Source organism: Rattus rattus, chromosome 5 (genome assembly GCF_011064425.1).
Source record: "Rattus rattus isolate New Zealand chromosome 5, Rrattus_CSIRO_v1, whole genome shotgun sequence".
NCBI lineage: Eukaryota > Metazoa > Chordata > Mammalia > Rodentia > Muridae > Rattus > Rattus rattus.
Genome location: NC_046158.1, coordinates 11,016,684 through 11,041,912, shown reverse-complemented (window position 1 = coordinate 11,041,912; position 25,229 = coordinate 11,016,684). Strand labels below are relative to the sequence as shown.

Here is a 25,229-nt window from a genome sequence, read left to right as displayed (position 1 = left end):
ATCATCCTGTCCCCCTCAAGGGAGGGTCCTGAGTGCTTTGGTCCCCATGTGTCTGAGCTGACACGTATATACTTTTCTGGGTATCAGCCACTGAGTCAAGTGGTTCTGATACCCCATGTACTCAAAGACCTAGGGAGTCTGTTTTAGGAGCTCTGCAGGAGATGAGGTAGGAAGAGAAACAGAGACCAGAAAGAAGAGCCCTGAGGCAGGGGACAATAGAGAGAGGAGGGGATAGAGAAGTTGTGGGCTTCTGTCCAGGCCTTGGAATTCTGTTTGGTGAACCACCCTCCTGGACAGCTCATACCTGTGACCCAGTCTCCACGCCCATAGGGGCTGCCGGCAGTGTCTCCGCTCCACAAACTGTGTCCCTAAACTGGTTGCCCTCAGACAGCCCATAACTAAACGACTTTAAGACAATCGGTGGAATCCTTGGACTCTTGGGTTATTGGGAGCAAAAACAGAGCACATTACTGAAATATAGTCACCAACGTCGCTGTTAGGATTTTTCTGCGGTGTTGGGAATCAAACCCAAGCCCTTGTGCATGCCAGGCAAGTGTTCTACTGTTGGATACATCCCTTTATTTAAACGCAGGAAAAATGTAATGCAGGATGTAAGGATCGCGCCTTGCACATGTGAGCCTTGGTCCGCACAATCTCTCCAAGTGGCGGTCCCCGGCTTTGGGCTCAGGCCATCTCATCGAATCTTCCCCATCTGATCCGGGCAATCCAGGATGCTGCATTCAAGAGAGTCTTCACCTTGGCTGGTGGGGCTCCCATCCAGGCCAGAGGTGTATGTGGCTGCTTTGTGGGCCACCCACAGAGAGGGCACTAACTCTCAGGGCCACCCAGTACCACAGATCTACAGGGCCCAGCACCTGCCAACCCCTGTGGAGGCCACTGAGCTGCCCAGAAAGAGGTGATAAATGCCCACCAGATTGATTATTAATAGCACAAATGCCCGTTACAGGAAGTGTGGTGGGAACGCAGCCGCCCTGTGTGGAGAGCCGGTGCTTGTCCAGCTAGAGACAGAGGCTCCGCCTCTTCCTGGAGGGACAGAGTGATTAGATTTATTGCAGGCATAAGATCGCCCAAGCACTTAGCGGCCTCCTGATCTGGTGTGAGGGGAAATGGAGGAGAGGCTGAGGTGGGCCGGCCAGTGGGGCAGCAGGAGCAGCTCCAGGAATCATCCCTTCCCCCACAGGGTGGGCAGGCCTGTGGACAGGAAGACTGCGGGAGGCCCCCAGGCTCCTCCTAGGCCAGGTACTCCCAGTCAGTAGGTCTCCCTCCTCTAGTGTGAGCTACTTACACAGGTCCCACTCTGAGCCCTACCTGAGAGCGGAAAAAGCAGCTTCAAGGAGGACCCCATGCTGTGTACCAGGTAGCAGGAGCTGCTGTGACTGGCCTCTGCCCCTGAGTGAGAGAGAGGAGGGAAGAGGGGAAAGGAGAAGAGAGCGATGGGAGAGCGAGGGAGAGCGAGCTGGCCTTGGGGGTTGGGAAGAGGCTCTCTACCCACTTGGTATGTGGAGCCACCTCTCTACCCACCCCGGCAGTGCTTGATACAGCAAGCATCAGTTTGGAACTGTCAGACACCAATATTCACAAATAACCAATGAGTCTTTAATTTCCATATAATGGCTGTCATACTAAATCTAAATTTAGCGTTTGAGTGGAAATCTGAGTTAAAGTCTCCTCGCACAGCTATCTGCTTGGTGGCTGTACTGAAATACAAATGCAGTAAGCACATCGCTCAGAGTGGCTACGTCACCTCCTCACCTTGTACAGCTCCAGGAAGACTGATCCTGTGGACAAACATTGAAGGACTTTGGAAATCACCAGTGTCTTAGTTAGGGTTTTACTGCTGTGAACAGACGCCGTGACCACGGCAAGTCTTATAAGGACAACATTTCATTGGGGCTGGCTTACAGGTCAGAGGTTCAGTCCATTACCATCGAGGCAGGAGCAGGGTAGCATCCAGGCAGGCATGGTGCAGGCAGAGCCGAGAGTTTCTACATCTTCATGAAGGCTGCTAGTGGAAGACTGGCTTCCGGACAGCTAGGATGAGGTTTTTAAAACCCATACCCACAGTGACACATCTACTCCAACATGGCCACACCTTCTAATAGTGCCACTCCCTGGGCCGAGCATGTACAAACCATCACAACCTGGCTGGTGAGTGGGGCTGATGCCGGATGTGATGTCTGAGTATCTCAGGGACCCTGGCGATATAAGGCTCTGTCCACAATACCAGGCTGTGGATAAGACGCTTTTGGGCCACGGAAGCTTCTGGCGTATGCTGGGGGAGGGAGGTCCCAACCCCAGGGTGCTATAGGAGTCTCACTTGGGCCTCAACCCACTCGTGCCTACCTAGCTAGCTTGGATTGGTGCTCCTAGTGGGCGGCCAAAAACTCCCAGAGATCTGCCTGCCCCTGCCTCCCCAGTGCTGGGATTAGAGGTGTGCACCACCGCACCGGGGAACCTAGCCTTCTGTATAGGTGCACTCACTATCACCCACTACTAATGTACCTGAGCACTGCTGTACCCAGGGCATCCTAAATGCCCATGGGACTTCCAGGGCCCACACACCCCACTCAGGCAGCCACTATGACTCTTCAAAGTCTCAGAGAGTTCATACAACTCTGAAGACCTCCCACCCGTGTACAGGTGGCCCGTTCCATGGAGACGTCTGACTGAAGCAGCAACAGGGGCAGTCCTGTTATTTCTCTGCTCTGTCATGAACTGGCAATGCTCAGAGACACCTCGTTGTGATCCCTACAGAGTGAGGAATGGACTGGGGACAGCGCGATGTGCCAGGTTCACCTCAGAGTATTGAGGATGGAGTAGAAGGGAGAAGACTGGAGGCCAGAGAGACCTGAGGCCCTAACCAAGGTTTCTGAGAGAGAAGGCAGGGTAGTGTGGTATTTGCTACCTCCTGGAACTGAGGGTTCAGACTAAGAATGTTTTAGCTTTCAATGAAAGAGAAAGAGGAGAGAGGGTTTGGGGGGGATGCCACAAGGCACCCCTCCTTCCTTGACTACCCTGCAGGGAGCGTTATTACTGTTTATAGAGGGAGAAATTGAGGGTCATGGTGTCCAGAGTCATAAAACAAGGATCTTTTTCTTTCTGTCACAGGCAGGCACCGGTGGCTGGACCCAGCTTTCCCTCAACTCTTGGTATGAAATCATCCTGAAATTCTTTTTATAATAATTCAGGTTTTTTATTTGTTCGTTTGTTGGATGTGCACGAGAGTTTCGCACTGCCTGCATGCCTGATCCCCACAGAGGGCCTCATCAGATTCCTCTGGAACTGAAGTTGTAGATGGTTATGAGCCGCCATGTGGTCCTGAGAACTGGACCCAGGTCGTCTGCGAGATCAACAGGGCTCTTAACTGCTGAGCCACCTCTCCGATTCTTTAGGGCCAGGTGGGCCGAGGGGTCCCAGTGTCCCTGTGGACACATTTGCCAAGTACTTACTATTCACCAGCAGGCACTGGTGGGTACTTTGCAAAACTTACCACTTAAGTCTCCTACCCTGACAGTGGGCATCAGTGTTACCTCAGCGAACTGGAAAAGCCAGAACTAAGAACTAAACCAAAGCCAAGTCCAAGTGGCAAGAGTGGCTGGGATTCTTCCATTTCTTTCAGCTCTGTCCTAGAGCTGTGGACAGACTCTGCGAGCCTTGGTCTAGCACCCCTCCCCCAGACAGGCCATTCCTCTGAAAGTTTTACACATTTTTTTCAGAGCTGGTTCTCTGCCCAGATCACAGCCGCGGTCTCCACGGTAATTGACTGCTCTCTAATCAAATTGATTTTCATTCCAGAGAGTCCTGCTGTCCGCCTCCGTTCCAGGAATGGTATTTTGAGCAGTTGGCGCTTGGTACAGATGTATAATCCAACAACAAGAAGCAGAGGGCATGGTGGGCCTCTGCCAATCGAGTAAAACCTAAATGGCCTGAGCTTTTAGGCCTAATAATTTATGTTTCCCACTCGGGAAGGGTCACTTGCCAGCCTATCTGCCATGTGAGTCTATAGGTGGCCAGGCTGCCAAGCAGGCTTCTTCTCATCCCACCCTGAAGGGCCTCAAGGATGAGCCTTCCATACCCACAGTGCAAGCCTCCCTTTGCAATGGCTCAATGCAGATCTGAGTTTGTCTTCTCTCTAGCTCTGGAACTCTCCTAGAATCCCAGACTAGGCAAACCCAAGGCTCTCCCCGCCTGGATACATTTTATCTTCTGGATACATTAAGTTATACAATAAAGTGTTGGAGGCTTAAGCCACTAATCCAGAGACTAATGACCTCCCAGTCCTGGGCCCTGAGCACAGAGGGCATAGGTTCCCTCTACTGGCCATAGGTCAAGTCCTAGGTCCTTCAGACACGCCAGGTCTTCCAGTATACTTCCTGTAGAGTTCTCCATGTGCCCTGAATCCAATTCCTTACACCCAGGCCCATCAGAGGCAATGTTCGCCACATTTCATTATTTTCTCTAGGTAGAAATGAGAGAGGTAGCCCTCCCAAGGCCTCAAGGCCACCCTGTCAACCCTCCCTACACCTCTTGACTAGATTGGGACAGCCCCCAGGACAAGCTGGTCTTTCCCCTCTTCCCCGTACTTTCTCACAGGCAGCTCTGGGTCTATTGGAAATGGTATCAGGAGTCAATAGACGGTGACACACACCTTTAATCCCAGTATTTTCGAGGCAGAGGCACATGGATCGCTGTGAGTTTGAAGCTAGTCTAAGTAGTGGGTTCCAGGCCAGCCAGGGTTCCATAGTGAGACACTGTCTTGGTTAATTGATTAATTAATTAAAAGAAAAGAGTAGTTTTAAGAGTTATTTATTTATTATATATAAGTACACTGTAGCTGTCTTCACACACCAGAATAGGGCATCAGAACCCATTACAGATGGTTGTGAGCCACCATGTGGTTGCTGGGAATTGAACTCAGGACCTCTGGAAGAACAGTCAGTGTTCTTAACCACTGAGCCATCTCTCCAGTCCAAAAGGAGTGTTTTAAAGCACACAGCTAAGGCAGGGAAGTGCAACAATGTTGCCTGGGTTCTTCTCAGACTCCACAGCAAACCTCTCCATGGCCAGAGCTGGGCAGGGAAGATCCCAGGGCCCAGCATAACTCCAGACTTAATCCTGGGCAAGGCATCATCACATTCACTACTTGGAGGAAAGTGCAGTCCATGTTTCATAGATGAAGAAGGACAACACTGGCCAGTGCTCACCCACAGGAAAGCAAAAGTCACGAAGACACAGAGAGCCACAGGAGAAGCCCACAGCCTATTAACAAAGGGCTCGGTGGGTGTGTGGGGACAGAGATGAACGCCCAATTAAAAATCAGAAGACACTCAGGATGCTCAACAGTGGCGGGTGGCCTGTGGACCTGCTGGGTGGCCAGTGAGCAGAGAGGTTTCAGAAAAACAATTAAGGGGTTGGGGATTTAGCTCAGTGGTAGAGTGCTTGCCTAGGAAGCGCAAGGCCCTTTCCCCAGCTCCGAAAAAAAACAAAAAAAAAAAAAAAAAAAAAAAAAAAAACAATTAAGGATAGAGACCTTGTCTGGCATGAATGAGGCCCTGGGTTCCACCCCCACAGAAAAAGCAAAAGCAAAACAATCTAATATGTTTTGTGATGCAGGTGGCTCTGAATGGGGAACCTATATGCTTAGCTGTGATGTTGGGTGGTGAGGGACAGGGTGCCATGGCTCACATGCAGAAGTCAGAGGACAACGTGTGGGGGTTAGTTCCCTCCCTCTACTACGTGAGACCATCAATCAGCCTTAGTGGCAAGTGCCATCTCTCTGGCCAGTGGCTTTGATTCCTTCCCCCTGTCAATGTAGATTAACTGAGAGTACCATATCTCCTAACATTGGTGAGAAAGCATTCCTAAGGAGACTTTTCTCGGAATCTAATCCATCATTAAACAATGCCCAACAGATACATATTTTTGTAAAAAAAAAAAAAGGGGGGGGGATAAAATTTAACATTTTAAACATATTTTACATATATATAAAATACATAATGGTTGTTTGTATGTGTGTGAATGTGGAGACCCATGTGCCATGGAGTGTGTGTGTGTGTGCATGTATGTGTATGTGTGTGTATGTGCATGTATGTATGTATGTGTGTGTATGTTTGTGTGTATGTGTGTGTATTTGTGTGTATATGTGTGTGTATGTTTGTGTGTGTATGTGTGTGTGTTTGTGTGTATGTGTATGTATGTGCATGTATGTGTATGTGTGTATGTTTGTGCGTATGTGTGTGTGAGTGTGTGTGTATTTGTGTGTATATGTGTGTATGTTTGTGTGTGTATGTGTGTGTACTGTGTGTGTGTATGTTTGTGTGTGTATGTGTGTGTGTTTGTGTGTATGTGTATGTATGTGCATGTATGTGTATATGTGTATATGTGTGTATGTTTGTGCGTATGTGTGTGTGAGTGTGTGTGTATTTGTGTGTATATGTGTGTATGTTTCTGTGTGTATGTGTGTGTACTGTGTGTATGTGCATGTATGTGTATATGTGTGTGTTTGTGTGTGTGTATGTTTGTGTGTATGTGTGTGTGTTTGTGTGTGTGTGTGAGTGTGTGTGTATTTGTGTGTATGTGTATAAGGCAGAGGACAACCTCAGTGTCAGCCCTTGTTTGAGACAGGATTTCTTGTTTGTTACCTAGCACATCAAGCTAGCTGGTCTATAAGCCTCTGGGAATTCTGTCTTTAACTTTCCATCTTGCCATATAAGCACTGGGAATACAGATGGGTGTCCCTGTATCCAGCTTGACATGGGTTCTAGAGACCCAAATTCTGGTCCTCGGATTTATACCGTAAGTGCTTTACTAAAAGAGCCATCTCGGCAGCCTGTTCTAACCATTTTAAAGTTTGGTGTGTAGTCACTGCCACCATCCATAGAGGGCTCTCGCCTTCCCAAGCAGACCCTAAGTCTCCACTAACACTGACTTCTCAGCCAGCTCAGACCCTGACACCAACTTTCTGCCATCTGTCTCTGTGGATTGGAGGACTCTAAGGACATCATTTCAGTAAAGTCCCATATGACTTCCCAGAATTTGGGGGCTATCCCTGTGGGGGCAGATGACAGACTTCCTAAGTGGTATTCTAAGGTATGGCCTGACCTGCAGGTTATCCCTCACCACAGGTAGACACTAGGCTCTTATTTCCTGTTGAAATGGTGCCCTGAGAGTTTGTGCAGCAACAGCAATTCAGGGCCACATCCTCATTGCTCCGTGAGAGTTCCTTCTACCTAGCGCCTAGCCTCCTCCTACATGGAGGCACAGGGGAGTTATAGTACTGCCTGACTCAGATCTGCCAACCCCAAGAACCAGTCTCTGAGCACCTTACTCCTCTGATAGGTACAACTGATGATGTACTGGATCTCATCACTGTCCCCTCCTTGGTAAAGATTAGAGAAATTCCTTTGTGTTGCTGTGTGTGTGTGTGTGTGTGTGTGTGTGTGTGGTCTGCCCATGCTGGGCTGACTCCACAGAGGCAGGTGCCAGATCAAAACCCAAATCCTAGACTGGTAGTTCCAGTCCCCAATCCAATTATATAGAAAGGTCTATATGAAATGCCTGGCCCCGATACCTCCTAGGCCCCACATCAGACCCTGAACCAAGTCCTGGAGGTTCTTTGTGGAATTCACAGGGGAGGCCCTGGCTTGGTGAGAGCTGACCTACAATCAGGGACCAGGAACTCCACCCTCAGATGGCTGCATATTGTTAGTCACCCAGGTGGCTAAAGCTGTCAGTGGAGTCTCTGTGACCGCCCTTCCAGGTTGGGGATCACAGCTGCTTCTTTGGGAGAGGCCTATCCCATATTCACAAACCAGGGTAAGGCTAACAAGGCAAGGGTGAGGCCATGGTTGCCTTCTCCTCCACAAAGAGCCTAGCTAGAAACAGGATGGGCCTGTGTGTGTGTCAGGGGCTACCCAAAGCTTCTGTTAAGAGAAACAGATCCTGCCCCGTCAAGAGGACACCAGACGGTCAAAGTGCTGAGAAAAAAAAAATGATGGTTGAATTCCCTAAATAGGATATCTATACCATGTACTCTGTAAGGCTCAGGAACATCACAAAGGCAGAAAGAGCTCAGTGTGGGATGGGACATTGTGGGGTGCTGTCTCCTGGGTATGACATGGGTGTTTTACTCTCTACTAACTCATAGCATCTATAATTACCTGCATAAGACTGGGATTGAGAGAAGGCCCTAAGTCCCTGAAAGGTGCCCCCCATGTGTGTGTGTGTGTGTGTGTGTGTGTGTGTGTGTGTACACATGCACACTCACATGAGTGTAAGGCCTGTCAACGTTCTGTCACAGAGAAAAGAGGGTTCACAAGGCCCTACCTCTCCCTTAGAATCTACATGGAACTACATGGATGTTGAGTGAAAGAGAGAGACATTATCTTCAGTGGTGTAGCCACTCGTAAGTCACCTATGCTCCTGCAAAGAGCCCTTCACCCAGGTTTCCGTTGTTTTATTTTTTGGCCTTTGTTTTTATTCTGTATGTATGAGTGTTTCTCTGTGTGAACGGCTATGTGTTGCAGTGACTGCAGAAGTCAGAAAATGGCGCTGGATCCTCTGGAAACTGGAAGAATGTGAGGTGAGACTTGGGTGCTGTGGAAGAGCAGCCTGTGCTCTCGACCGCTCAACTGTCTTTCCAGCCTCTTCACCATGCCTCTCAGTAAGCAACCCAAATGAAACTCATCAAAAGGCTGAGGAGCAAAGGGGACCAGTTGGAAAGAGGGAGGGTATCAGTGGGAGAAGGACAGAGAGAAGGGTGACTATGATCAGAATACATTATCACAATGTAGTTCTCTGGGGGTGACACACATTTTTGAGTTATTTACTTATGTATATGAGCACTCCATCTGCACATACACCTGCATGACAGAAGAGAACGTCAGACAGAAGAGGGCATCGGATCCCATTGCAGATAGCCATGTGGTTGCTGGGAATTGAACTCAAAACTCCTAGATGAGCAGCCAGTGCTCTTAACCGCTGAGCCATCTCTCCAGCTCAGGGTGACATGTGTTTTTTAATTACATTTCTTGAGAAAGAGAAACAAATGGCACAGAGTATGCTTGGGAATCAGAGGACAAGTTGCTGGCGTCAGTTCTCTACTTCCACTATGTGGATTCCAGGGATTGAATTTAGGTCATCAGGTACGCCACCCCTAGGTACTCACCAACCCTCCTGAGGTAATGTCTGCTCCTGAGGCAGCTTAAGGATAGAACCACATACACACGGGGGCCACTCCCCCATAGAAATCCCGACTCCTTTTCCTACTCTGCCCCTACCCTGCCCAGACAGCTACCACGGTCCCTGAGGAGGCAGCCTGAGTCCAAGGATGGCAGGGGGTCTGGCCCAGTGTCCCTGCTGGCTCTGAATCCTCACAACCCCCAAGTCACCCAGTCATGGAGCCCCTCCCACTCAGCGCAGGGCCTGCACACATCCTTCTGAGCCTGGTCCCTTTGGTCCCTTCCTGGCCCTAGGGCCCCAGCAGAGGTCCAAAGTCAATGTGGTAGCTTTATACTTCTGTCGGGGCAGAGACCTCCCTTCCTCCCCTTAGCCCTTCTACAGAAGCCTGTGGGGATCCAGGGCACAAAGACACAGAGCAGGCCTGGCCCGCCTACCGCTGCAGGGCTCTGCCCTCATTCTGAAGCTCCTATGCCCTAACTGATGGAAGAGAAAGGGGTCCTCTGCCTGTCCACTGCTGCCCACCTTGCTGCTCCCCTCTCCTTTTCTTTTCTCTTTCCTTCTCCTCCCTCCTCCCTCCCTCCTCCTCCTCCCCTCCCCCCTCCTCCTTTCTTTCTGTTGGTTTCTCTGTATAGCCCTAGCCATCCTGGAACTCGCTCTGAAGACCAGGCTGGCCTCGAACTCACATGGATCCGCCTGTCTCTGCCTCCTGAGTGCTGGGATTAAAGCCATTTGTGCCCTCCCACCCCTCGCTTTCCTCTTTTGTGAGAGTCCCTGATAAGTGGCCCATGATCTTTCACAGGCAGAGTTGTGATGGCAGAAACTGAATCCTTTCACCTTGATAGGGCTGGCTCTGGCCAAAACCACATTAAGATCCCTCTTAAACTGGCAGGGAGGGGCTGGCCCTCCTGTGAGCAATGCAGGAGTATGGCACTTAAGGACTTAAGTGAGTTTATCATGTCCCCTAAACCCACCCTCTGCAGGCCTCCCTGGGCCAGCAGCAACTCCCTGAAGGATTAGAAAGCTGGGCAAAGCCAGGGGCCTGCTGATGCCCCCACTTCCTCCTCGGAAGGGCAAAGACAAGGGTGGAAGGGACTGTGCACAAATGTAAGAAGTTGATACATGTTTCCGAGCATAGCCGGATTTTGTCAGAGGCTTCCAGGTCACAGGGTCATGGCAGGGCAGGGCTGAGGATCAACTCCTGGTGGCACCTCACAGCCTTCTCTTTCTGCAAAGCTAAGATGATTGTGGCACTTGACATGAGCTGAGTGACCAGTTTCAAAGTTCCTGCTAAGACAAAACCTGTGCCAATATTCTGACACTATGGGTCTTGGGGCCTTCTGGGTATGCATCCAATGGCCCCTTCTGGTCCCTTAACTGCCAAGGTGCATGGCTAAGAATCTACTAGCCCAAGTAGATGAAGGCGAGGTGGGGGTAGTGGCAGCAGAGGAGGGATTTTGGAGTCAGGGTAACGAATCTCTAATGCCCCACCCCAGAATGTGGGCATGGATCCACTGACTCTGGTCCAAGCCGGAGTTGACTGTGAAGGGGGCGGGAGAGCAGGGTGTCAACGCTCACTTCTCACACCTGTGACCTTGCTCTTTGACCATTTTGATGGGGACGGTGTGTATCGTTGAGGCTCCCAAAGGAGATGGCTCTGGATGGTCCTAAACCAGTATCCTACCTCAAACACCCCTGTAAGGGAGTGACTGACTGAGCTGGGTGGCGGTGGTGGTGCACAACTTTAATCCCAGCGCTTGGGAGGCAGAGGCAGGTGGATCTCTGAGCTCAAGGCCAGTCTGATCTACAGAGTGAGTTCCAGGAGAGCTGAGGCTGCATAGAGAAGCCATGTCTCCAAAACAAAACAAAACAAAACAAAAAAAAGGGAAGAGGAAGATGAGGGAGAAGGGGAGGAGGAGGAAGAGGAGGAGAGTGATCATGCTGTGTTGGACAGGGCTCCAGGACACCTTCTTCTGGGGACATACACATGGCACAGACCCACTAGCTCCTGATGAACAAAAACAAACAAACAAACACGGGTGAGTTAGGGAATCTATCCTGAACTCCACAGAACAGGGAGCCAGAGATTAGGAACCTATCAGGTGACCAAAAGTGGCCCTGGAGAAACCCTCGAAGGCTGCAAAAACATGAGTCATAGGGATCGGAAGGTAGGGGATCTTCAGTAATAAGGCATACAGTCAGGGTTCAAGGGTAAGACCCCAGGGGCTGCTTCCAGGACCCTCTGAAGAGACTCACGTTAAAGCCTGGTCACCCACCCCATCCCAGAGCCCAGAGTGAGCTGAGCCAGGACTTGAAGGCAGTGAGAAATGGGGAGAACAGCCGCCAGGTCCAAACTCGGAACCCCAGTTCAGCCCAGATAAGCTCCACCCACATGCAGTTCCCCCTCTGCCCACTTGGGGGCAGGCCCGGCCAAGGGGAGGGGACAGAGGGAGCCACACATAGAAAAGAGGGCAGGAGGGCCAGGTGATGAGGAAGAGACATTTCGTAGACAATAAATTGAATAAAACCATGACTCAATCTAGGCAGTGGCACAGTCCTCCGACTCTCAAATAGGGACTCGTCGGGGACAGGTAGCCTATATTCTTCCACAGCCAAATCTCTTCCCTTCTCTCCAATACTGTGTCCCAATCCCACTAGTCAAGCAACGTGCAGGAAAGCAGGGTTTGAATTGACTTTATTATTCTGTAAATGTGAACTTTACAAAGCGTTTTACAATTACTGATGACATCCTTTGCCATGGATTTCCACGTCTGAAACAGCTCTGAGCACCGGCTCACAGCTCTCGGGTTTCCCTGGTCAGCTTGCAGACATTGCTGTGGGTTGTTTTTTTTTTTTTTTTTAATTTTTGTTGTTTTTGTTGTTATTGATACAATGTTTTCAGCCATGGCTACAAAGTAACAGTCTTGTCACTACAGGGTCACAGCACAGAGAAAGGAGGATGCTGGAGGGTCAAAAAATAAAACAAAACAAAAACAAACAGAAAAACCCCCACAAAACAAAAACAAAGCCTCCTCCTCCCTTAAACAAAAGAAAGCCAAGAAATGGTGTCTGCTCTAGCTCAGTGGTACTGTGAAGGCCTCCTTAGAGGTAGGGGGAGCAACTGACTTTATTATTTTTCTAACAGTCATGAGTTATGATGCTACTTTAACCCCTAGACAGTGCCTTCAAAACAACCCTCTTCCTGGGGTCCTTTTCTACAAACATCCCACTGAAGGGATAAATGTTCTCCTTGCACCCAGAGCCACCCAAAATGTTCAAGTCAAAAATATTTACACATTTTATACTGAGTTCTCTTTTTGTCTGCTAAAAATAGTATTGCAAATTTTGGCTTCTTTTGACATAAAAATCACAATCGTGTGCAAAATGCTTGCAATGAGGCGGCCGATGGGACACAAGCAGAGGCTATTCAACCAGAACGTTTTAGATCCCGCATCCTTTTCCTTCTCTAGGAAAACAGAACAAACGAAAGCGAACACCTTTGCCGTTTTGAAACACTTCGTGTTGAGCCCTTCTTCCAACAGCACGGGCTGGGCTGCCTGACATGCAGAACCACACAGCAGCAGCACCATTCCAAGCAGTGGGTAAAGCTGAGATGTCACATGCTTGTCGCCATTCCAATTTGGGATCCACAGCAAGCAGATTCTAACAGGGTCTTTCGAGTTTTCAGCTGGCTGACGGGCCACCTGCCCTTCCCACGCCAGCTAAGAATCATCATCTTTAGGGAACCCAAGCAGGGCACAGTGGGGCAGAGCAAGACATGGGGTAGCACTGGACTTAGGAAGTTCCTGCTGTTGAACCAGGTAGCACCAGGCACCCCACAGTCCCTTGGAGGGAACTGAACCTGTCAAGCCCTCACAGGCCCTTTCTTCTGCCTTCCTCTAGGTTCTAAATAAACACCACACAGCTAGTTTTCCTCAAGGCCCACACCTTCAGTCACACCATGAAGGACCCCTCAGAGTCTCTCAGTTACCTTTCACACATCCACATTCAAGGGCAAAGTAAGACACCGCATCAGATGTTAGCTGAAGCAACTGGTATAGAAAACAATACAGAATTCAAGTACTGCGACAGCCGGGCAGACAGGCAGCCTCTCCCAGCTCACACTATCAGCCCTGTCTCTGGTCCCTTGTCCTGGACCTGCTGTATTCGTCCCAGCTGCCTCAGGGACTACTGTCTGCTCTGGGAGGACAGAAGAATAACGGCTGGACCCAGCCTGCCCCAGCAGCTCCAACCTGATCCAGTCCCAACTGTCCTCACGGCAAAGACGCTGATGTAGCAATAGTTTCTACAATCGACTGTACATAGTATGTGCATATTGCTAGTAGTCAAGCTAGGAACAGAGGTGTAGACATCTGACAAATGCTGAGAGGCTCTCCCCTATAGGATCTGGACGAGTCAGGGTCACATGACAGGACAAGACAGCCCCGATTCTGGAATTAGTCATCTTGTAAACAAAGGAGGGGGGGGTCTGGTTTTTTAATTGGTTTTCCTTGGAAAAAAAATAATCAAAAGATGCTAAGGCACTCTGGAAGGCCCCTCGGAGCCCAGGCCTGCCACCTGCCTGCCTCGAAGTACATTCAGGATGCAGAGGGAGTGCCCCCCGCCCCCAAGCAGGTACAGTCATTGGCCATGCATGTCTGCAAACGCTCCCCACCACGTCCACCATGGGACACATTAGTGCAAAACGCTCTGCCTGGCCCACCCGGGGCACAGGGAGAGCTCGGAATCCATTCACATTTAATTAATATTATTGAAGTTTTACCTATAGCTCTTGCCTTCCTTACCCAGAACAAAACAGATGGCAATCATAAACACGAAGGGACAGAGGCTGAGGACATTGTGCTAGCCCGAGCAGTGCTCAGGCATTCTGTGCGGCCACCGTCTAATGGCCAGGGGCGCTCTCCCTATGCTGGCCCAGGGTGGGGACCATGCCCATCTTGGAGTGGAGGGATGAGAAGAGCCCTTCTACCACCAGCCAAAACAGGTGGGTTTGTCCCAAAGGTCCCCAAGGATGGCCAAATTAAAGTGCAGATTTGGGTGGGGGAAGCAGATGAAGGGATATTCCAGAGGGGAAGGGCACAGCCCTGCCCCAATCCTGCCATACTCTCTACAGTGCTATGGTCTTCACCCAGCACCAGGAGGGTTTGGTCCAAGTCACTAAAGGGCTGGCTCCAACCTACCTAGGGCTAAGATAGAAACGGGAGAGGTGAGAGGTTCGTCTCTGGGCAGCTGCTTCCAGAGCTGGATACTGGGTAGCCTCGGAACTAACTGGCCCTAGGAATGCAGGCCTTGGGTTACCAAGGAGCAGGGGGAGGAGCTCAGCTCGGTTCCCACAGCCCGCCATGATGCCCCTTTCCCTTCCCCACACCACAGGTCTTGCAGAGGAGGGAGAGGAAGACATGACTATACATGTATTCATATGTATACATGTATTGACATGTATAGTCAGCACAGTACGGGGTCTACCTGTGAGGCCCCCAAGACAGGGAAGTGCCTGCGAAACAAAGGCAACACAGAGGGAGTCTAGACTGCACCTCAGGTCTCCGACCCTCCAAGTGGGGAAGAGACTGCTCAGCCTGTGGGCACACAGGAGGGGTTCAAAGGGAAGCAAACTCAAGATGTGTAGAGGGATGGGGGTTAGACCTTTCAAGTTTGTTATCGTGAGTGTCCCTGGGCACCTCAGCAGCTGCTAGGTTTTGTAGGTGGGCAGGCAGTCCCCGGACAAGAGTCCAGGAGGAGACACTTGGGTAAGTGGCCTCAGGAGCACAGTCCACACTTAATTATAAAACGCCAGCTTCAAGCCCACCGGCTGTCCTCAACCCCTCCCTGCATCCTCATGACAGTCTAAGCTTCTGGTCCCCCCAGAGATCCACGCCTGCCAACTTCCCTGGCCCCGGCGCGCAGGGCCCATACCTGCCGCCAACCTCACAGGTACCCACAGTGAGCAGTGAGCCCAAGCCAGGAAGCAGTGCCCTGCTAGCCCAGCGTGGGTGTGTACAGATAACTGTACTTCCCTGGGCCCCTCTGCCTCCAGTGGGAGGCCAAGGTGGGGCTGTGGGCATGAATTCACCAAATCCGCAGCAGGCTGGGGACAGGGACACTAGTCTCTCAATTTTTTTTTTCTTTCTTTTTTTTTTTCTTTCTTTTTTTTTTCTCTGTTCGGTCTGAAAGTTTCCAAACCACAAACGAAATAGATCTGAACTAAACAAAAACAGCAAACAAGCAAAATCCCAGAGTGGCTGGAGAGGCAGAAGGTGGCGAGGGCAGCCATGGCCAGGGGCAAAGAGACCCTAGGGGGGTCAGCAGGCCAGCCGCTGGGGGTCTGGGTGGAGCAGAGTGAGGACGCAGGTATGGAGGGGGAACACCTCATCTTTCCCCCACCCCCAGGTGACCAGCCGCAGCTCCTACAGGGACATCATTGGTCTTCCTGCGAACATACAAGCACTCACACACACACACTCTCTCTCTCTCTCTCTCTCTCTCTCTCTCTCTCTCTCTCTCACACACACACACACACACACACACACACACACACACACACACGGCTTCTTCTAGGGAGGAATGAAAACAAGAGAAGTCTGGCCCCTGGGGGCCCAGCACTCCCCCCACTGTCGCAGTGGGGTCCTTGTGGGTAAAGCATGGAGTGTCATGTTTGCCCCTCCAGCCCCAGGCCACTGCTGCCCCAGCTTCTGCTTTCAGAGCAGGGGGAATAGGAAGGGTGGATGAGGCAGGGTCAGGGCAGGACATCAGGGGCCTGGTGGCCTCTTCTACCTCCCCAAGAAGGGAGAGAGAGCACTACCACGGGAGACTGAGCTGGGGGGGATATCAAAAAGTTGCCCTGGGACCTTTGTCCCAGAGCGCGGCCAGTGGCCTAAATGTTTACAGTATAATGAATGCATTTGTTTCCTTCATCCATTTTAAATACAGGCAGGATAAAAATCACATTTTTGTCAGGCAGCAGTAGCAGTTCAGTAGGTAAGTGGCTTGATCACATTTGTTTGTATTAGTAATGCATGCAAGCAGCTTTAGTGCTCGGTCCCTTGTGAGTTGGCCCTGCCGGCCACTTACAAGGTCCCTGCATAGGTGCCCTCCGGCCTCCTTGTTGCTGTGGCCACTGGTGTCTGAGGCCTGCTGGAGCTGGTGTTGCCCTGCTCAAAGGCCTGAGGGGAGCTCTGGCCATCAGCAGGCAGCTGCTCGGGGGCAGCCACCTCCTGGATGACCGAGCCAGCCCCATCCACCTCCTCATTAGCCTCGAAGGCAGGGTTGGCCGAGGTGCTCAGATCGACATTCACAGCATCAGTTCTCAGAGCCACGATGGTGGCTGCATCATTTCGTCGATCCGCATAGATGCGCTGCTCAAACACCTGGGAGGCAGCAGACGGGAACTCAGGGTCCAGGGGCAGGCTGGCAGCGGACGCACCCATGACGCTACGGTACATCTCCACGCCCTCTGGAAGCATGGACTTGATCTTGGGCAGCCAGCGCTTACGGACACGGCGAGCGTTGGTGCACATGTCGGCGGCGATCACGTTCATCTCGCTCTCTTTGAAGCTGGGGGCGAAGTTCTGACAGTATACTACATGGGAGAGAGAAGAAGAGGGGTAAGGGTAGCCTCTCCCCGCCTGCTGTGGCCTGAGTGTCCACAGAAGTAAGATACCCAGGGCTGGAGTGTCTGCAATCTTGATTCTCACAGTATCCCCTCATCTGAGCTGTCAATCCAGAAGTCACCTTTCTTTCCTCCGCCCGGGAGGCCCATGTGACTCTTTGGGGACAGTGTCTATAACAGTAAGGTAAGTTTGCTTAGGTGACCTGTGTCTAACCATCCCACCTCCCCCTGAAAAATGAGACAGGTCTGGTCCTCCCCACACCATCAGTTGGCTTGCCAACACCATCGCTGGTTTCAGACACGGCAGACAAAAAGGAGCGTGGGTGTCCTCGTCAATGTGACAAAACAAAGCCTCTGCTTCCTAAGGAGCTGGAGACCAAAGTCAGGCCTAGATCTCCACAAGCACCAACCCAGAGCAGGTCCCTCCGAGCCCAGCTTCACTACCTTCCGGCCTCTCTAGATAACTTCATTCCTTGGGACTGTAACTCCCCTCTTCTATAAAACAGGAACGGCCTCACAAAGGGCATTTCTAAGTAAGAGAACAAGACGTTTCTCGGGCCAGTGGCCCAAGGCAGCTGTGCTCCGGGCCAGTCTGTATGTGTGCTGGGCGGTACAGCTTCCTCTGCATCTGAGGATACAGGGCTGGGCGGTGGCTTGCCACAGAGATGGACTGGGCTCCGCCCTACCACGCAGGAGCGGGAGGCAGAAGCCGGCCGAACAGATGGCAAAGGCTCAAAATAACCTCAACATGTAAATAAGGGGTTTTGTTCAAAAAGGAAAATTAGATCTATTTCACATATTAAAATAGTTTCGCAGCTGAATTCATCACACTTGGAAACCTACCAAGGACGTTAACACCTCGAGACGAGTTCTACTTGCTGCTCTTTTCTCTCTCCTGGTCCCAGCGCTGCAGGCCAAAGCAAGCACTCGGGACAGGAGCCCGTGGCCCAGAATGACCCGGGGGCCTTAGCCTGCCTCGAGTGAGATCTTATGTCCAGATGGGATTCCTAGAGTTTCCCGGGCCCACCCTGCCCGGCGATCCTTCACTGCCCACTCACGTTTCACAGCGTTTAGGACTCGGCTGTCCAGTGGCTTTCGGCTCGGGTCACTGGTGGAGGAGCGTATGCCAGTGCCACAGCTATTGGCCAGTGTATTCCTGGAGGAGGGAGGAGGCAAGGAGGCAGAGTTGGCCCAGAAGTGACCCAAGGCAAAGGGCTCCCCGCTCACACACCAGGTGAAAGAGCTCAAATTCCCACACCCACCGTGTCTCCCCTGCACTGTCTTCTGAGCCGTGCACAGCGTTGGAGGAAGGCCCCGTCTTCCTCTAAGGGAACTCCCATGAGTGGGCAACCTGAGTGACCAGACTAGGACTCGACTAACCCAGGCGTTGTCCGTGGGAGACCCTGAGTCAGCTAGGTGACTTGCTCTTCCTTGGGGAGGGGGCTCTCTTTTGACCCATGCACATGGCAGTGTACACATCGCCTTTCGCTTTCCTTGGGGAGGGGTGCACAGCTGGTACTTCTCCAGACTGAGCCCTAACCTACGAGGACCTTTCTGGAGCCTCTGTAGGGCATCTAACCCACATTTGCGGTAGGAAAAAGTGGAAGGCTGTAAAAGCTCAAACCATTCATGACCAAGCCGGCTCGTAGCTGGAGGAGAAACTCCGGAAGCTTCTGCAGCCTTCTAAACACCTACCTGTCGAAGAAGGTGGCCAGCAGCCTCCGCAGCAGGACCTTATGCTTCACTCCCGCACACAGGTGGCAGTTCATGAGCTGGCCACGCGTGATGTAGACCCCGGAGCCTAAAGCCAGCAAACACCAAGGCGTGAGGTCTTTAGCCTTGTGAAGTAAACCAGGGCCCATGCCCTCTAAGGGGACGCCGAGGCCAGGAAAGGCTGCAGGGGAGCCTAAGGAGGGGCGGGAGGTGAAGAGAGGCCTCTAGGACAAAAGCAATCTCAGTTCTCACCTGCCGGAAGACACTGGGGCTGGAGGACGCCAAGGCCAAACCTTTCCCTGTCATAGCCCCATCCTCGCTGATAAGACACCGAGGTTGGGGAAAGATGTGGCAAACCCCTTACCTTCAGCCTCTCTCTTTATTGTGATAAGGCCTGTGGGCAAGATTAGAGTTCCTCAGCCCTCGCCACCTCCTCGGGAACTTTCTGGGGCTAGCTTTGCCTTCGGGTTTGTACCTTGTCCTTTTCCCAGACACCAAAGAGCCATGGGCAGGAGTTGGGAGAGATGGACAGCCGTCTGGGGAATCTAACTGAGGCTTCCCCTGGCCCAGCACTGGCCTCTCTACCTCATGTGTTCAAGGAAGGGCTGGCTAGCTCAGGCGTGACCAGGGAAGCCACTGCCAGCCAGAGGCCCCGAAGAGAACGACAATGTGCCAGGAACCCCTGTATAGTATAGGTGAGCAGAGGACAGAACCTATGGAGATTAGAACAGCAGCATTCGGGGGTTCTGTTCACACGGTGCTGCTACAGGTGGAGGGAAGCACAGGCAGAAACAATGAGAGGTGCGCCCAGACTGTGGCTCTGGCTGTGCATAACAATGAGAGGTGCCCAGACTGTGGCTCTGGCTGTGCATTCCCACTTACTTACGTGAGCCCCTTCGTCTGATTGTTTTTTGTTTTTCAAGACAGAGTTTCCTTTGCGTCACCCTGGCTATCCTGGGCTAGCTCTGTAGGCCAGGCTGTCTTCAAACTCAGAAATCCACCTGCCTTTGCCTCCTGCGTGCTGGGATTAACGGTGTGCACCGCCACCACCTGGTTGCTGACCTTGTTTCTGACAGAGCATGGGCTAAACCGTTTTGTTTCAAGACGCGCTCTTACTATAGAGTCTAAGCTTGCCTTCAGTTCTCCATCCCCCTGCCTCAGCCTCCTAGGCATAGGTTACAGGTGTGCACACCATGCCTGGTTCTTGGAGCTTCCCATGAGTCCTGTCTATTAGGTTTTAGCAGGAACCTGTTCTTCTTGCCTGAGGAACACGTCTACCCTCTTAGAAGGCATCACAGCAGTCTGAGGCTTCCAGAGATTCTATTCTGCCCTAGGACTTGGCTGGAGCAGCCCTACCCCATACCACCCTGGAAACTACACTGCTGCTGCCTACCGGAGAGCTGGCTGGTGATGAAGTTTCTAAGGCAGTGGTTTCCAGGAGAGGGGAACAATGGGACAGAATCTGAAGTTGCTGCTCTGTTAAGAGAGTGGGCCTCAGGATGCTACCCAGGATGTGCCAGTAGAGGGTGTCAAGACAGAAGCAGGAGAGGGTGGCTCAAAGGCAGAGCTTAAGGTGCAGGGCTGAGGAACCTGTCCAGCTTGCTTAGAGCTTCCCAAGCAAACAAAAAGAACAATTAAAGCCCAGGCATGGTGGCCCATACCTTCGATCCAATCACCAAGGAGACAAGACAAGGGGATTTCTGTGAGTTAGAGGCCAGCCTGGTCTACATATCAAGTTCCAGGAAATCTAGGGCTATATAGAGAGACTTCTCTCAAACAGGCAATTAAAGGAAACTGTGGGGGCCAATGAGGCACCACCCACTTGGATCTTGCTCAACACTGCCTTACAAAATGCAAGCATCCCGACACTTAAAGGGATGATGTTTGTGAAAAGGCGCTGGCCCCTACCTAGGGCTTTGGACTCCACTCTGCACCGTGCGCTACTGTTCAGACACTACAACCGAACACTGGGGCAAGAGAGACACTGGTAACTGTGTGACTTGGTTCTATCTGTGACCTAAATTAAAATGCATCATGGATATAGCCCCTGCCAATCAGGAGCCTGGCCAGCTCAAGGGACTCAATTAAAATGCTAAATTAATTCAATTGAATAACTCCTCTTAATGACACATTCTTCTAAAAGGAAATTAGAGGAAATTTAAGATGTTCTTTTTTTTTTTCTTTCTTTTTGACTGATTGGTGATGAGTGTATTGTTCACAGCTCTGAAAAATACTGGGTAGGACATTTGCATATAGTGGTGGGTGGGGCCTCCTCACCTGCTACAAGCTCCAGTTTCTCTCCAGGGTCGCCTTCCGAGTAGAGCTTGGGGTGACAGCGGTACCCAATCTGGCTGATGAGGCTGGCTGGAAGTGCCACCAGGTCTCGACGGATGAGGACGCAGGAGCGGCTCTCCAGGGGCACTGGCTCTGGTTTCTCTTGCACTAAGGCAAAAAAACTAACCCAATTAGGTTGGAGTCTGTGGGTGAGCCCATGCTGTTCGGTGGCTGTCCACTACATTCCCCAAGGCCCAGGTCAGAAGCATTCCCTATCAGCCTGGACCCATGCGTCTTCCTCCTCCACATCCAGCACTGTCCTGCAAAGACGTCTGATAGCATGAATAAGATTGCTATGAGGAATGCCTGCCTATGCCTGGCAACAGGCTGCTGGGGTGAATGGTGCTTCCCAGAGGTGTCAGGCCAACAGGCTATGGGTTGGGTGGGGAGAGCTGAAGGAGAGGCCAGAGGATATGTGCTGGAAGCAGGATACAGGAGAGACTGACCAGAGACCTCGAAGCTGCAGGTGGAGCTTAAACTCAGCAGCCTGCGCCTTTCAGAGTGAAGCTGCTGGCTCTGCCGTCAGGAAAACGCATGGAAGGAGACGGCCAGCAAACAGAACAGGGCCCCAAGCAGGGAACTGGGCTCTCCTCAAAGTGGCTTCATGCAAGAGGTAACCAGATGTGACTAGTTCTACTTAGCAGTCAAGGGGATAGGGATCTTAGCACAGTCCAGGATATATCTATCCTTTTGGACTATTTTGACCTGGCACAGGAAGTGCTCCTAAATATTTGTCAGGAGTAAAGCCAGGCAGTCTGGCATCCCTGTCTGGAAATGTTCTGGCAAACCACTTCTAGAACAGGCAGTTGGGCCTAAGAGCTCCTCTGTACCCACATCTCTGAGGCCACACCAGTGACACCCACCTGCCCACAGAGGCAGTCATGGATATGAGTGTGCTCCAGAGTGCAAGATACCAGCATCAACATCCATAAGGCAAGATGAACCGTCTCCTACAAGTCACAGAAGGCCTGGGCCAAGACTCCTTAATAAGGACAACTTGCTGGCCACCCTGTATGCTACAAGACCAAGGAGGACCTGTGGTGCTAACCAATCCTGCACAGTCTTGGTCCTCCATTCTTGCACTGCCCCTCCAGTCTCTCTCCCCAGGAGGCCTTGCAGTTGGGTTAGGCTTTTAGCTAGTCCTTGGTCTGTGCTCCCACAGACCACAGAGACTGGAGGAACCCATAGAGCCACTCTGCTCAGGGACCTCAGGTGTCATATCACTCCTTCCTGTGTTCCCAGCCAGTGGTTCCCAGCTGTGTGTGTTTCTATGTATCTGTGTGCCTATGCATGTGTTTGTGTGTGTGCCCTACGTATGTTCATACATGTGTGCTTGTGTATCTAAGTGTCTGTATGTATGAATATATGAGTCATGTCTACGTCTATATCTGGGCCTGTGTTTCTGTACGTGTCTGTGTGGTGCAAGTAGGTGTGGTACAGGTTCTAGGACAGCTGTTGGCCTCACAGGCTTAGTTAGAGCCTGGCAGCTCCAGGCAGGTGGCTCACACTTAGATCTCGCCCTGAGACGGCTCCAGGAGCAGACACAGGTGCACCTGGTTGCTACAGCAGGGCTAGCTTCCGGCCCCTTCTCACAATGACTGCACACTAGGGACTCTCAGCCCTTCTCGGCAGGGGGCCACTGTGCAGGGGCCCCTTAAGGGCAGGTGGCAGGGGAGGGTCCTGCACGGGAAGGACTTGCTAGCCATCTTGACACCCTGCCCCTAAGAGAGGTATTGGGGTGCCCATTCCCAATGACCAATATCTGGGTTTTGATACCCTAAGAAGCAGTGAATCACTACTGGAGAATGCAGGAGGGGTTTCAGCCTGAAAGGTGGGGTGGAGAGCCCCAGTGTCTAGACTCAGAGCAGGGTGCCTCAGGCCCACTACTTTTTGATGTAGTTCAAAATAAGCACAGCTCTACCTGTGTTAGGTGGACGTCTTAGAGGGTTGCTAGACATGCAGAGAGGGCAGAAGCTAGGGAAATGGAAAGTGCTGAGGTGAATACCCCTGGTACCAACTGGTGGTCAGACTAGCCAGGTGGCATTTCCCATCCAACAGAGTAATGAAGAATCTTTACAGCCCGGAATTACCCAGAGACTGAGGGAACACATCAAACAATCCGGATGGTATTTTAAAACATAATTATCCGCCCCCCCTCGCCCCGCCTGCTGTGATTACACATGCAAACGAACAGCGCCAACGCTGTGCGCTGTGCGTGGCATTTACATAAAGAGTGTTCACCAACAGAAATAATTCTCCATCCGCAGCCAGCGCTCTCTCGAGATGTTTTTCTCAACAGCAGAAGTTGTTTGTGCTCCACATGCACACCCCTCCCCGCCTGGCTCCCCAAGAGCCAGAGACTGTCAGCCCAGAGCCCCAAAAAACCTCTTCTATTTCTGCCCTGCCAAGTGCTGCATGCTACCGCCGCTAAAAATACACTGATCTGAGTCTTAGCTCATCTGCAAAGGTGCTCTGAGCTCCTTCGAGTGCCCCGTCCCTTCCCCAAGTCCCCACATCACAAGCCTGAGTGGCTTCAATCACCACCTAGGCTACAGGGTGGTGTTATATCCGACTCTAGAGAATTACTCCCAGAGGAGACTGGACATTCACACACTCTCTCTGTCTCTCTGACTCTCTCTCTGTCTCTCTCTCTCTCTCTCTCGATCTCTCTCTCTCTCACACACATACACACAGACCTCAGTGGGTTCTGATAGTATCAGAGTGTGCTGGAAGTCTTGTCTAGTCATCCCTGTGCCATCCCCCTCCCCCAAGAGGACTGTGAGCTGAGGGGAGATCCTGTGATCACATGAGGTTTCCTGTGTCCCGGTCTCAGTACCAGGAGACTTAAGTCTCCCATCATTCAGGACTGGTCCCAGTGGTATCAATGTCACTTCCACATTCCCCAGGCCAGATGACAAGGCTCTGGTTTCTAGGACCGAGCACGGTAGGGCGAGGGCACGAGAGACATGGTCAGCTATGAAAAGCTGACTGACCACTGGCTGAAGTGAAGTCACTTCCTAGTCTTGGCAGAAAGCTCTTCTATAAGTGCCCCTAGACACTCGGGCGTCTCCAGGATCGGTGACCCTTGGGTTACACCACGGAAGCAAACTGGATACCTGTGGTCACATGATACTGTGGGTAGCATTCCAGGACCCTTAACGTGGCTACCCAGGAAGGCGGCTAAGTCAGTTATCAAACCCCATAGAATCAAGAAGAAAATGTGGATGTTGTGTAGGGAAGCTGTCAGTTTGGGAAGAGCTCTGTGGATAAGAGCAATGGCTGAACAGTATAAAGATGCCACTGAAAATGACTGCAAACTATCACAGGGTACTATAAGCACATCGAAAAGGAGGAGGAGGAGGCGGCGGCTGGACATGGTGGCTCGAGCCTGTGATCCTGACACTTGACAGAGACAGGACCATCAGGAACTCAAGGTCATCCTCAGCTACATAGCAAATTAAGGGTCAACTTCATGAGGTCCCGTGTGTGAAAAAGGAAAGGAGCAGCAGCAAAGAAAGTACTTTGGGTGTAGTTTAGTGGTGGAGCTTGTTTAGCTGGGATAAGGCCCTGGGTGCCTTTGCCAGCACCAGAAGGCGGCAGAGGAAAGTAGGCGGCAGGGAAGGCGGATGGATCCCATTGACTGTTTTCTCCCCACAGGATCTGCCCTGGGGAGGGTACCAGCAGGAGCTTCCCTCTCCCCAGCCTCTCCTACCCCATCCACAAACGCCCTTGGATTCCCTCTCAGAAGCAGCATGACAACCCCACTGCTGGAACCCCATCAGGAAACCAGGCCGATGCAGACGGCTGCCATTGGCAGAGCCACTCAGGTCAGAGCCACTGCGCAGACTAGATGCACACGCCACCCCCTGGAAATCCAGAATCGGAAACAAACCTCAGTCTTAACTATGAGTGGAGTAAAGGAGCCCGGGGTTAGAGAAAACGGCTGACTCACACCTCGGAAGACTCCCTGTACCTATACAGCTGAGTCATCAAGAGCACGGGGCAGTCAGACAGGCAGCTCACCACAGAGCCCCACAGACCACGCCAGTCAGCAGAGCAGGCCCAGGCCTCTCACAGCCACCCCAAACCAAAGCCAGGGCCGCTCTCAGTCGGTACAAATCCTTAAAAGAAGCAGAAACGTGAGGTCTGCAGAATGGAAACAAAAACGAAACAAAACCAAATCCTGTGTGAAGAAGCAGGGTGGCTACAGACAGGAGGGAAGAAAGAAAATTTCAACACTTCGAAACAGAAACAAACAGCTGTGTGAGTAGGCAGAGGCAGGTGGATTTCTGAGTTCAAGGCCCTCACAGTCTACAGAGTACAGGTTCCAGGACAGCCAGAGCTACACAGGGAGAAC

At 51.6% G+C, this 25,229-nt stretch overlaps 1 protein-coding gene across 1 annotated transcript in view; it reads right to left on the bottom strand.

Moving 5' to 3' along the window:
- Window positions 1-12,042: 12,042 nt before the first annotated feature.
- The window catches only part of Nacc2 (NACC family member 2), a 66,318-nt gene continuing 53,131 nt past the window's right edge, over window positions 12,043-25,229 (bottom strand). Inside the window, exons 3-6 of the mRNA XM_032903051.1 lie at window positions 20,816-20,980; window positions 18,521-18,626; window positions 17,884-17,981; window positions 12,043-16,795 (exon numbers count right to left, since the gene is read on the bottom strand). Coding sequence (XP_032758942.1) covers window positions 16,284-16,795; window positions 17,884-17,981; window positions 18,521-18,626; window positions 20,816-20,980 — 881 coding nt within the window. The 3' untranslated portion in view covers window positions 12,043-16,283. The remainder of the gene's footprint in view (window positions 16,796-17,883; window positions 17,982-18,520; window positions 18,627-20,815; window positions 20,981-25,229) is intronic.